Source organism: Toxotes jaculatrix, chromosome 11 (genome assembly GCF_017976425.1).
Source record: "Toxotes jaculatrix isolate fToxJac2 chromosome 11, fToxJac2.pri, whole genome shotgun sequence".
Taxonomy (NCBI): Eukaryota; Metazoa; Chordata; class Actinopteri; family Toxotidae; genus Toxotes; species Toxotes jaculatrix.
The window spans coordinates 8,487,002-8,500,696 of record NC_054404.1 but is presented as its reverse complement, the minus strand read 5'-3'; the positions used below and the strand labels follow the sequence as shown (position 1 = coordinate 8,500,696).

The 13,695-nt window shown below is 41.0% G+C and overlaps 2 protein-coding genes across 8 annotated transcripts in view; both read left to right on the top strand.

Annotated features, from left to right (window-relative positions):
* Window positions 1-4,899: 4,899 nt before the first annotated feature.
* On the top strand, window positions 4,900-13,029 carry LOC121189926 (monocarboxylate transporter 9-like). 3 transcript variants are annotated; one of them, XM_041050407.1, is made up of 6 exons: window positions 4,900-4,991; window positions 6,255-6,512; window positions 8,299-8,442; window positions 9,515-9,610; window positions 10,206-11,084; window positions 11,371-13,029. In XM_041050407.1, exons 2-6 carry the CDS (start codon window positions 6,314-6,316, stop codon window positions 11,553-11,555), a joined length of 1,503 nt encoding a protein of 500 aa, XP_040906341.1. In that variant the 5' UTR covers window positions 4,900-4,991; window positions 6,255-6,313; the 3' UTR covers window positions 11,556-13,029. The 3 variants fall into 3 exon arrangements, with proteins under 3 accessions (XP_040906341.1, XP_040906339.1, XP_040906340.1); XM_041050405.1 differs by lacking the exon at window positions 4,900-4,991 and adding an exon at window positions 5,293-5,531; XM_041050406.1 differs by lacking the exon at window positions 4,900-4,991 and adding an exon at window positions 6,005-6,144.
* Window positions 13,030-13,423: 394 nt separating this feature from the next.
* The window catches only part of LOC121190014 (protein FAM13B-like), a 45,980-nt gene continuing 45,708 nt past the window's right edge, over window positions 13,424-13,695 (top strand). For all 5 annotated transcript variants that reach the window (XM_041050553.1, XM_041050552.1, XM_041050550.1 and 2 more), the window contains exon 1: window positions 13,424-13,660. In XM_041050553.1, the coding sequence (XP_040906487.1) occupies window positions 13,631-13,660 (30 nt within the window). In that variant the 5' untranslated portion in view covers window positions 13,424-13,630. The remainder of the gene's footprint in view (window positions 13,661-13,695) is intronic.

The following is a 13,695-nucleotide window of genomic DNA, read 5'->3' as shown; positions in this document are numbered from 1 at the left end:
TTAACTGTCAGTTTTATGGATAGCATTTGCTACTCATTTGTAATGTGAAAACTGTAATAGCTTTGTAGACTTCAGAACTGTTGCAAGTAACAGTCTGTGCTTGATGATCATATTTTCCCGACAGGAGACTACGATTTGATCCACAATCTGAATTTAACAGATCCTAACAGGTACACAGGTTCCATACTGGATTGATCTTTTAGCTTCACTGAAATGTTTCCTTGTGGAAATCGTGACGAACCACCAAACTCCTACAGCAGTTGATGAAAAATGTTTGTGCCTTTAATAAAGCTGCACAATCAAACCCCTCACCCTATGTGAGAAGGCAGAAAAATGTTAAAATGTCTTATCATGGAGGAATTCACCTTCATTGCGTTTAATGTTTTATGTGGACAGGGGCAATTCAACAGTTTAACTACCAGCATAATGGGAAACATGTTTCTCATGTTGAACTGATGTTCCAGGCTTCTCTACACTTCGAAACTGGTAAGACTTCATGTTTTATTTTTTTGTCTTAATGATTTCAAAATTCAAATTCAAGTGAAACATTTTTGATTTGGTGACATGTCTGGACAACTTTGAAATGGATTTCCATGAAATTTGGTACAGATACTCATTTATAGGATCATTCCTACTGACCCTGTTTTTTTTTTTCCTTGAACGCTATCAGGTTGACAATTTTTTTTTTTACTGAAAATTCTAAACTATTAGATGGTTTGCTAAGAAATTTTATACAGACATTCACGGTAAAGAGGAAGAATTCCCTTTCATCTATAGCACATCATCAGGTCAACATTTTTTTTTCCTCAATCTAGTACTTTGGTTTGTCACCATATGCCTTCTAAAACTGACATTCCCATCATTTTTTCTTTACTGCTAATTAGCCAATTCTGTAAAATAAAACGAACATAGTAAACATTCTTCATATCTTTCAGTGATTCAAGCCTAGTTTTTTTTCCTTCACAAATCTGATCCACCTTCTCCAATAATCTCTGTGTGATATGCAGTTCTGACGTTCTCAGCAAGTGACCCACGGTCATATGTTATGTGGCCTTGGAGTATTTTAATGTAATATGTTCAAATCAATTCAGAATTTGTTGAGTCACTTCAAATCGGACCAAAGTGGTGGACCGACCAACCAACAGATAGACCTTTCTGTTCACACATCCAATGCTGCTAACATGGCTAAAAACTGAAATGTAGAATCAGTTGTCCTCTGGTGTGACATAACTACATCATGTGATAAGCCTCTTACACACATTACACACTGACTCATGATGTTGTGCCAGTATCTAACACTCATTTCCTTGACTACATGGTTTCAACCAGTTCTAACTGGCTGAGGACCGGAGGAGTGTTTTTCATAAATCAGTCATTCCAGGATCATTTAACATTATAAACCTTTGTAACAAGGGTGCAATAATCCGTGGTAGGAGGAGAACAGGACAGCAATGCCAGTCTGTGCAACACATTAGGCTTCCATTAGGTCTCTACAGGTAACTGTAGCCCATTCACACATACGGTCAGTTCAAACTCGCCAGGATCAAAATATACACCCCATCGTAAGAGTGACATGAGTATATCTTTGTCCAAAGACTTGCTGAGAGTTCTAATACAACTAAAGTGAATTCCTGTGTTTTTCTACTATGTTGCAGTGTTCTCTCTTGCTGCTGAAGCCAGCAACCTGAACTAATCCAAGCAGGAATCTGGACTGGAGTCTGAGGGTGGCCATGCTGGGCGCTAAAGTGGCCTTTCACCTCTGCAGCTTTATGGATCTAGGTGGCCGAACCAAGAGAGATTTATCCAGACTGCAGGGCGTCTCTGTATGTTTATACCTGCCACGGCTATTTCGTAAAAAAGCAGCAGGCTGCTTCTCAAGTGTCACAAAAGCGCTAGAGAAAAAGAAAAGATAGTTAAAGAAGATCAGGTCAGCTCATATAAAACTGCTGGGAAGTGTGAGTGTGAGTGCGTGAGTGTGTACACTAATGGACCGTGGATACGTAACGTGAGCTCTGCAGCTAGGACATAGCCCCATCAAAACAATGTCTTGATGGGGCTATGTTCAAAAGAAGACAATTCTTTCTGTTTGGCCTACTGTTTTTCCATTGAATTTTCATTTTGACAATAACTGCTGAGATGGCACATGACACATTAAGGAAGACCAAAACCTTGTCCCTGAGCAAAGTAGTCTCTCCAGTTATCAAGATATTTGGAAAGCTGCATTGTGAGGAATATTAAGCAGCAAGGTACCACAGCATAGGTTTGTTTGGTCCAAGAGGACCAGCAACATTAAGTTTGATATAGACCAAAGAAAACATCCTGAGCATAGCAAATAGAGTAAAAATAGGGTTTGAACTGCTAACAAGGTTATACATTGCTCAGCCATGTTTGAATGGGAAATCTCAGTGTCCATGTTTTCTCTCTCTAATTGCAACTGATCTGTAAAATTACCACAACCAAAATTATGACCAAACAGGGGTTGCAAGTCCACACTTAGGATTAATACTAATCTATTTTGCAAGGGTTAAGATTGAATGGTGTTGAACTTTACTACAATTTGAATATATGTGTCAAATGTTACATACATTGGATGTGATATTCTGTCCCATAGACTGCAAGCTTTCAAGTTATTACATGTGGTTATAGGTATTATAGTTTTGTGGAAGAGCCAGTAGAAGATGGCATCACTGATATAGAACTGGAAAACAGTGCTGAATTGGTGAAGAAATGTTATACATGTTACTATATAGAGCAAATGTTATGGGCCCCAAAATGGATCCTTGTGCTTTTTATTAAGCAAATTATCCTCATTGATTATATATAATTTATTTATTAAATCGATCATACCAACAACTATAGCAGTTGCAACAGTTATCATACTTATGATGAAGTCTAAACCCTGAGAGCTGTGACTGGAGAACATTACTGACCTCCAGGAAGGCGCAAAGTTCGGGTTTGCCAGTAAGTCAAGGATTTTTGACAGCTCAGATATGGGCTAATAATTATTGAGGTCAGCACTTTCTCTACCTTTATTCAGTGGAACAACCTGATGTTGTAATATCAGGATCACGATGACAAAGAGGGCTCAGAGCCAATTTTTTTTTTTTTAGAAAGACTTTGGTAGACTTTGTATGCCCTCATGTACCCTTTCTTCTCAGACTGGAATTATCAGGTTTAATGTTATATATATGTTTATATTGGTTATCAAATAAATTATATGATGAGATGAAACAGTTAGGCTTTGCAAGACTTCTATAACATTGCTTCGATAAATAATAGTGTGGCAGCAGTGTGGAGGCTTCAGTAAATTCCAGACTCTGCTGTCATTGCCACACCAGCTTGAAAAAGGAGGTAAAAAAAAAATCAAATGTACTTTTCTGTATCAAGATTACTAAACCACTAGGGTTCTTTTCTATCCCAGCAGAAGTAGTGGTCCATATACAGAAACTGGAAATCTGTCAATAAATGTATTGAATAACTTATGCAAGCAAGTGAAATTCAGCACCAGCATTGATTCTAGCAGTAGTCAATAGCGTTAAAAGTGTATCATAGCTGCTCTGTAATCCACTCCCCACCCTCCCTCAGATTTTTTTACACACTGTCCCCAACATGCACCATGTCTGGTTGAAACTGGTCTGGGGCAACATGTCAATGTAATGCCACTGTTGAGTACAATTAACTGTGCCTTGCTTGTTCTTTTTTTCACTTCATTTTTCAGGCAGGAGGGGATTATGGAGCCTAAATCTTTTCTGTAAGACCCTTTCTGGCAACAGACCTCAGCGATGTGAAAAAGCATCAAAGTTCCTGAAGAGTTTTAGGTGCATTCATTGTGAAAACCAGGTTGACCTCTGTTCTGCTCTCTTCATCCCTCCCCCTCACTTACTTTGCTACCCATCCTTTCATCTTTCATGGGTCTCCTTTTCTTTCACTTTCCTCCACTCCCCGCCTCTGCTGTGGAATAAAGCAGAGGCGAGGAGTAAGAGCTGTTGCCACATTGTCAGAAACAATGTGCAAAGAATGGTCCCACTTTGTTTCTGACTTGAGGTTATGAGAATGGGTGCAATCACATGGTGATATAATTTTATGATGCTGCGGCAGTGTGGTTAAGAGCAACTATTCTCTCTGCTCCCACATCACAGTATGAGTACATGAAATTACCAAACAAAGCAGCAAAGAATATTTGTCAGTAGCCGATTGCGGGCCTGTGCTCATTTAAATGTAATTAAAAATCTGTCTAGATCCTGTGTGTTTTTTTCAGGGAAGAAAGGAGCTGTAATTCACCTGTTTCCTTAGTTACATCTGTTAGTTCACCCCTCTGTGTTAATGTAGGCCTACTCTTTGTAGTTAAAGGAAACATTTGTCTTACATTTATTGTATTTTATTCCTGTATCATTCACACATAAACTGTCTGCATTACTAAAACACCAAGCATATCCTGCAGTCGTCTACCTCCCCTCCTGCTGGATTCCCTTCAGGTTATTTTTAACTCACGGTGGCTGCGTGGTACTCCGTCTACATATTGCTACCCATTGGTATATCACTCTTACATTCGTTAAGGTTTAAATCAAACTCCTCTCATTTTATTTAGTCATGGGAAAGCTGATAAGGATATGATTTAAGAGTTTTGTACATGTATTGCATGTATCAGTGCTCACCGGGAAGAGGAACAGGCAGTGCGCCCTGCTGGTGCACTGTGGTGTTGTTATTACCATCCATCAACCGGTTCAGACTGGACTGATGGCAATATTAACAATGTTTCTGGAGAGAAGTGGCCCATACACCCAGCCCTCATCGTTAGCACGTGAACCCTCAACTTTTAGCTTGACCAGTCATATATTTTAAAGGAGTTAATAAAACAGAGTTTTAACAGTTTTTTTAAATATAGGTTTATACGTTTTTTTCCTCATTATTACTTCTTTTTTTTCAGTTGCTTTGTGAAGAGCTTTGTAGAAAGAGTCAGATTTGTGTTGCACGGCCCGGACACCTATCAGGTAAAGTGTTTTGTGTTTGTGCATGTGAGTGTGTGCGTGCGTGTGCACTCTCCTCGTTTAGTTTTCAGTTCCTTAAAATGTAGATGTCTCCTAAACAAACAAAAAAACAAACAAACAAACAAAAAACAAGCAGTTATACAGTATGACCCAGAAAGCCCAGGTGTCACATCTCTCAGGGTAGACACTCCGTGCTCCTCTGTCTGCTGTGCGCTCTAGGCGCGCAAGAGGAAGCAGCGGTCTTCCTCCCGTAGCTGCGTTCAAGCTGCTGCTGGACCAGCAAGAACAGCTTTGAACCGGTTTTGTCGCCGGCTACAAAGCTGACTGAAACGGATGCACAATGCGCATTGCTGATGCAGAGCGCTTTCTTTCCACGGGGACACCCTAGATTCCAGCTCAGACAGCCCAGCGATGAATTCTTGTTAATGTCATTTGTAATGATTCTGTAAGAAGGGAATTTAATAGGGAAACCATTCTACATGGAAAGTTCCCGTGGAGCGCGCAGCTCTGCAGGCGCCCGCTGCTGTTTTTGTAGATGCTGAGGTGAGTTCCGCATGTGTTTTTAGCGAAATAAGCACAGTATGCTTGTTTTTGTACTGCAGTTATAAGATATGATGAGGAATTTGCGGCTATTGTTGTCGATGAATATAGAGAAGACATTTAAATTAGCCCGCGGGCATATGGTGATTTTCTTTGGGATATTATCTCAGATTTTAACAGAGAAGTAGCCTGTTTGCTGTCAACATTCAATTGGAAATCTGACGAGTTTTGCATCAACTTTTCTTCCCCTGTAAATCCCTCGTGTAAACAAAGCGATGCTGCTGCAGTGATGGATAAAGTTGCTCTGGGCTACAAATTATTCATGAAAGAGGTCTGAAAAACTTAAGTCAGCACAGGAGACATGCCTCTCCCATGTGTCTAATAAGGACCAGAGCTAAATCATGGAAGAGGGAGGTTAAAGGTGGGGAGGGGGCACCAAGCAGTGCAGTTTTCTTTACTTTCTCCTCCTCCAAGGTGTGGTTATAGAGAAAGGAACAAAAAGAGCAGTCGGCTATGTCTTAGTTGCAGTCAGTCTGTGTTCAGGACCTCACACAGGTGACCTGCCAGTTTGGCCAGGCCAAGTGCTGCAGCAGCCTTCACTACATCAAGGCTTTGTGTAAGTGTATATTTTAGCAGGGACTGTTCATGTGCTCCAAATGATCATCTTTTGAGTTATTGTGGTGTCAACCTTATTTCTATAATGTTTGTTGTTGTGTCCTTCCCCAGGAACCTCTGCTCTGACAAATCTGTAGCAGATCCCAGAGGGCAGCAGTAATCTCAGCACCATGGCTCCATCTACTAAAGTGCTGGACGGAGGCTGGGGATGGGCTATTGTTGTGGCCTCTTTCATGGCGCAGCTTCTGGCCTATGGATCACCCCAGTCGGTGGGCGTCCTCTACCCCGAGTGGCTTCATGCCTTTCAGGAGGGCAAGGGGATGACGGCCTGGGTGGGCTCCCTTGTGGCTGGAGTGGGACTAATAGCCAGTGAGTAGCACACACTGTAATAATGTAATAATCCTTGACATGGGTCGACACTGGGGTTATAGAGCCAAACTAAATGTCAGCTGAATTGGATCAGTGATATGGGTCAGGACGAGTCCTAATACTACAGTGAAGTTTTAGAATCATGTTTATAGCAATAGAAATTGAGAACAGTGTGTAATCTCACAGCACATTTTTCATTCAAATTATTGTTTTTAGCATCTGATAATTCTATGCTGAGCAGTAAATTGATATTTTGGCATTACCTATCATTACAGGCAATATATCTGCTGACATGAGTGATTAAGGGAGAGAGATAGTATATCTGCTTAGGGCTAGAAGTAGAGCACTAAACACTCACCTTTACACCTATCTTCCTGCCATTTCCCTCAAAATTATCATACCACATGATACCGCTGATAACAAAGCAGACACAATACATGTTCAAAGTCTGAACAATGACTTCCAACAGCACTTCCAATGTATTTATGATTGCTACAGGTGTTTATGATAGCTACAAGAGTTCTCCCTACTGTAATGTTTCAACAGGATGGAGAAAATAGGCAATGCTGTCACAAAGATGGGCACTTTGTGGCTCCCTGAGCAGAGTTGCTGTTATTGATTTTCTAGGACAGCAAAGCAAGTGCAAGTCATCCATGCTATGAACGTAGGAGGATCACTTAGCCCTTAATCTAACCATGGAGGGAGGAAAGAAAGACAGATTGAGAAACAGATAGGAAGAGAAACACAGACACTAAACAAATACTGTATGTGCTGAGCAAGCTGGGGTATTTAAATGATTTAAATGTAGGAAGAAAAAAGGGAAGAGTCTAAAAATTTAGCAACATGGGAAATGTTGAAGTGAAAATGTAAGAGTGACTTGTTAAAAGGAACAGAAAAAACCCCAAAAACAAACATGCGCCTGGACAATATTATAAAGGTATGTGTTGAGTTAACAGGATCAGTGATAGATAATGGTCTTGGCTGACATTTCCATCTAAGGCACAGCTTGCCTGCCAGCCTTGCTTCTTGTTGTCTTCTTTCTCAACGGGGTGAGGAGAAAATCATGACTGGACAAATCTGGCCTTGGGCCTGGCCAAGTCCTGGACACGTGTCCCAGCTGTCAGACAGCTACAGCACTGCAGTTCCTGCTGCAGAACAGCAGGGTCTTCCCCCCTGGTAAGAGGGGAAAGACACAGTAAATATCCACGATGTAGGAGCCAAACAACCTTGGTATATGGGATTATTCGGCAAGCACTGAGAAAACATGGCGTCTTGGGTTTGAATATTTTACTCAGTATATACCTCATGTAGCTCAATTGAAAAGCTGAAATAAGCAAATATAAATGTGATGCCATCAGACAGGAATATGGTGATTTTTTAAGCCTTCAGGCAAAATAAAAGGTAAGTTAAAGGTAACTGGATGTTAAGAGGTTAATCTATGAACCTAACTTGTGTAAAATGTTTAAGTGAAACATGAATACTGGACCTCTCAAGACCCTGGTGAATGACGTGACAACAACTCTGCGTCAAGTTTGAACCTAATGTAATGTGGCAGTGTGATGGTCAGACCCAGCAGTGCTTTGTGAAATGGGCTTTAATATTCTCAGAAACTCTGTTATCCAGAATACAGCAAATTAAGCAGCACAATGCCACCACTATCCTTTGTTCGCTGAATATTTTTGTTCCTCTGTCACTCACATTTTTCTTCTCTGTGTCTCTTTCACTCCCTGGCTCTCTCTGTTTTTTTTCTCTGCTCCTGTCTTTCTTCCCACCTGTTCTCCCTCAGGTCCTGTCTGCAGTGCCTGTGTGGACAACTTTGGGGCTCGTCCCGTGACCATCTTCAGTGGCGTAATGGTGGCGGGCGGCCTGATGCTCAGTGCCTTTGCTCCAAATGTGCAGTTCCTCATCTTTTCCTATGGGATTGTGGTTGGTAAGGAAACATTTGATGAAAACCTCGGTGGGAATCCTCCTGTGAGTTTTATACATTACAGAGACAAGCCTGCAAAGTTACTGCTGCGAAACAGCCCACAGACCTAGTTCACCTGTCTTTCAAACAGACAGTAAGGTAGAGGCTTTGGTCTTGTCAGTCTGATAAAAAAAAGTGTTTGATGTTGCTTTGGTCATGGGAGTTAACTAAGCTTCTTATCCCTCTAACATATGACAGTCTCGTAACACATTGTATAATCATTTGAAACAAGCGGGGCACATGTCAAGTCCAACTATTATGTAACATCAAAGGCTGACTATATCTTCAATTACCAGTTAATGAATATCATTGGCACTAAAAGTATTTAGACTGACGCTGGAACAAGATATACATTTGAGCTTTGCCCCATTTATTTAACATTGCTTTGGGATGTTGACATAAAAATCACATTATGACTTTGCCTGATCCCCATGTGATTGCCTCTGCAACCTCACCAGTGTGCCTGTGCGGGCCCAGCACCACCTGTTATCATGCATTAAGTGACAGCCCAGCCATAGTTAATCCTGGTGAACCTCTGCACAGGCAGCACTGGAGAAGGGAGGCCATGCATATTTGAAGACAGTCATTTATTTTTAGAGATGCCCTTAGACGATGGCTGTGGCTGCACATTCACGTGCAGCTTGTTTACTGCTCATCGTGAACACTTTAAAAATGTTTTGCTAATTGTATTGTGCAAGAAATCGTGTGCATAGTGCCCTCTGAACATACAGCTTTATGTACACTGTAGATTAATCTCTGTAAAGATTTCCTGAGTTCATACACTGAAAATCACCAACCACAATGTTGTTCTGCAATAACACATGACCAAAAACTGCAGTGTACTAGGCTAATACGCAGATATCAAGAATTTGGAAGAAATATAATTGGCCTTCACACACTAGACATTACACATTTTCCTGATATGTCTGTGCAATTGAATTCCAATTCTTTTCTATTTTTAGAGGTGATAAGCCTTTACCCTTTTCACCTGAGCTAACGGTATTTTTTCTTCTGTCTGTCTTCTCTCCTACCACAGGCCTGGGTTGTGGTCTGGTCTACGCAGCCACGTTGACAATCACCTGTCAGTATTTTGACAAGAGACGCGGCCTTGCCCTTGGCATTGTCACCACAGGTACAGCTGCCCCCTCTCTTCTCTGAGCTCTCTGGGTGCACACCAGTTCTCCATACTTCTTTCATGTATGAACTGCTGGGAGCCTTGGGAAGCCAAGGTAAACATCTGTGGAGAAGCAAAGGCAGAGTAGTCTGTTAGAAGGGGACGTGGACTGGTGACCAGCAACCAAATCTGGTTCAGCTGAAAATCAAAACTTCAATGGTAATGATTTGGGGAGTTGAGGCTGTATTAGATAGCATTGCCTTTATAAGGAGGGTTACTAGTTGCTCCCAAAGTTTATTTCTAAAGTTGAAGTCAATACATTATTAATGTAGAACTACAGAGCTGTTCTAAATATTAGGTGTAGTAAGTGTAATTTAACATCCCATGAAAATCTTGTTTCTTCTGACCTCCAGTGTCAGTTAAAAATAAAAATAAACAAACAATCCCAGATTGTTTATTTAAAATTATTATTTAAAAACTCATGCTATCAGAATCCTTTGAAAGGTACTTCGCCCATACAGCAAAATTCTACACACAGACTTTGCTATGAATTGATTAATCTGTCACTTTCTTTCACAAACACTGAACTTCTGTCTCCCTCTACCTTACCCAGGCACAAGTGTTGGAGCGTTCATCTATGCTACAGCTCAGAACGAGCTGATTGTGTTGTACGGCCTGGATGGCTGCCTGCTAATCATCGGTGCTGTAGCACTAAACCTCATGGCCTGCGCCGGCTTCATGAGACCCCTTAACATGCCAGGGTACTACCTCAAACAGAAGGCCGCCCTGGAGCGCAACACAGAGGAACAACTTTTCGAGAAGCCCCAGCTGGATGACCTGAAGATCACAGCGGGTTCCACTGCAACCACTCCAGAGAAAACTCTGAAAGTGAAGGAGTTGCTCATCACCATTGATGCCAAGGACTTAGCCAATCAGACAGAGAAGAAGAAAGGCAGATTCGTGGCTGGGTTGGCCATCATGAAAGTCATCAAAAAGAAGCAACAAGCTTACTCCAGGTACATGCACTCCATGTATGAGATCCTGCAAGACCAAGCCATGGTGGCTTTCTGTATTGCTGTCTTCCTGTTCAGCCTGGGGGCGTTCCCTCCTGTGCTCTTTATAGAGGATGTGGCACAGAGTGAAGGACTCATTGAAGAAGTTAGTGTCATTCCTCTGGTATCAATAGTGGCCATTGCCACTTGCGTGGGTAAACTAGTGCTTGGTATCCTGGTGGACATCAGCTGGATCAACAGCATTTATCTGTATGCTTTCACCATGTTTGCTGAAGGTGTGGCACTGCTCCTTATACCTGTCACTAAGAGTTACGTGGGACTGCAGATCCTGTCAGTTGTCCTGGGTTTTTTCTCTGGAAACTGGTCTCTCACCTCCTACATCACCACTAAGATTGTCGGCTTGGACAGACTGACCCAAGCCCACGGCATCCTCATGTTCTTTGGGGGATTTGGGATCATGCTTGGACCCCCTGTCGTAGGTAAGAGGGCTAGTCTTTGTTTAAACTTGTAAACATTGTTGTATTGGTAATTTATTGGTAAAACAGTGGAGGTTTTATTTGTGCAGAGAGAAACCCTGTTGAAAGGTCATGTTTTCAGAGACATTTCAAAAATCAAAATGTTAAATCAGACAGGCAGGCAGAGCAAGACAAAGGGCATGTCGACCTCAATTAGGAGCCACTTTGTCATTATTTTGCTGACTGCTGTATCTGCCAGGAATCCCTGCTGACTGTGCTCACCATGTCTGTTTTTCTCATCACTTTCCAGGGTGGTTCTTTGACTGGATGCAGTCATATGATTTGGCGTTCTACTTTAGTGGGAGCTGTGTGGTGCTGGGAGCATTCATTCTGTTTCTGCTCACCCTTCCCTGCTGGAACAGGAAGCAACCTGAGAACGACAGACCAGATGTCCATTACACCAGCAACTGTGACAAAGTTGCCTCTGTAGCCTGAATATGAGAACCTTTCATAAGGACTCCAATCTCACCCTTACTGCCCAGCAATTGTCCGCTGACTGTACCTGAACCACCTGTAGCAGGAATTTTCTTTTTCTGAGTATATTTCTGAGTATTTCTGCTGCCAGGTTTTAATATACCAAAATACTTGCAGAGGTTTTAAAATACAGGCCTTTGATCTATAATTTGCCTGTGTTTCTCAGGTTCAAACCATATACTTCAGATCTTTTTAAAGGTTTGACTCTGATGCCTGTGTTGATTTTTTATTATTGCCTCATTTTACGAGGCAAACTGAACAAAATTGTTCAACTCCCAAATTCTACACTGTGTCTATGTAAGCAGTGGTTTTCTCTTCACTGTAGCGCTGGAAAAAAAGAAAAGAAATGGTGCCGTTCATAATGCTGGGAAGAAAAACATCTGTAAAACTGGTGGTTGCCTGGTGTTAATTTACCATAGTAACAAACATTTGAAACCACTCTGCAAATGCAAAAAGTCTCCCAGAAATCCTGGAACAGGGAATACAGGGATTGAAAGAGGGAGTCTTTTTGATCATTTTAATTTTAGTAACACGTTTTTATTTTGTATTTTGGTTTTAATATTTATCTTAATTACACCACTATCTTACCAAAGCATCAATGCCTGTCAACACATAATGCCTGTTGGAACAATACAAAAGCCTTGCTTTATAGATAATTTTTGTTTTTTAAGTGCATTTATTCAATTTACTTTTTTCTTAAATAGTTTGAGTTCCACATACCTCCTGTTTATGGATCAGACAGAGACTTTTTGAATATTTTTGCTGATTCAAAAACATGTAAAAACACTGAAGAGCTCCCACTGCATTTCCAACCTGAAGAGCATGTTGATTCTCTGTGTGGCATGATTATCATGACCTCTGCTGGCATTCATTTTGACCAGGGCTGGTCCTTTTCCATCATGTTGTGTATGTATATGTGTATGTGTACGTTGTGTGTGTAAACTGTACACGCATGTTCGCATAAGTGCACAGGTTTGTGTGTGTGCATTGTTTGATACTTTTGTATTAGCACTAATTTGTAAAGTTCTATGTGCAAGTGACTTTTATATGCACAAAATGTGCCATAGAGCTGTAAAAAAATATTTTTGTTTAAGCTGGAAGTTGATTATTGTGATAACTGCAATGAATACGTTACAACAGAATTTTAGAATCACTTGAATGTTGTTAAATAGACCACTACAAATGTCTTTTTGATAGCTCCAGTTTCATGCTTAGGTAAATCTGGGACATTAGTTTATTTGTTTTTTATGTTTATAGAGCGTATTGACAGGGTGCAGTTGAAGCACAATTAGTACTGACTGAGAGGAGACAATATGTTTGGTTGTCACCTTTTACCTACTCTTATTTTTTATGCCAGTATTATTATATTTATGACTTTATTTCTGATTTATTATTTTATTTAAAAAGTGCCAATAAATGGTATTTGGATAACACATGTATAGTGTGTATATTTGTAACATAATTTTCAAGGAGCTTGAACTACATTTTGAATCCTGAATAAAAAGTATGCCTTATATAGCCTTTCAGACATATGTATCAGAAGAAACTGGGCAAAACTGCATTGTAAACATGAAAAACATCTCGACCGGTCAATGTTCATTTCAACTTTAGCTTCTCTAACAGCAAAATGATCAAACTGCTCCTTGGGGAAATAAGGATACGGGTTGTTTTCATACTATACAGACCAAATAAACTCAGTAGACCCACTGTTTAGCATCTTCTAGACACCCTGCTTCTCCTTCTCCTGGCAACGCCACCACAAGTCGCCATGGTTACACACTTGTCACGTGACTAGCAACATAAACAATTTTCGGGGAGCTAACGTAGCAGTGGAAGTATGCTAATGCTACTCCCCTTTAACAACAGTGTTTCCACTTATCGTAAGCCTAACGTTTGGATGTTAGGACCATGGCGGTAATTGCTCCTCTTGGGTCGGACTTTCAGATAGTTTCAGTGAGGGGAGGATCATGTCGAGGAGGGGAAAATACGTCTACGAGTGAAAAATGGAGAGCTGCCCCGGTCCGCTGAGCTGAAAAATGGGAGCAAGGGCTTCAGTATCGCTCTGTGTAAGTATCAGTCACTGTCTTATTATATTCGTCTG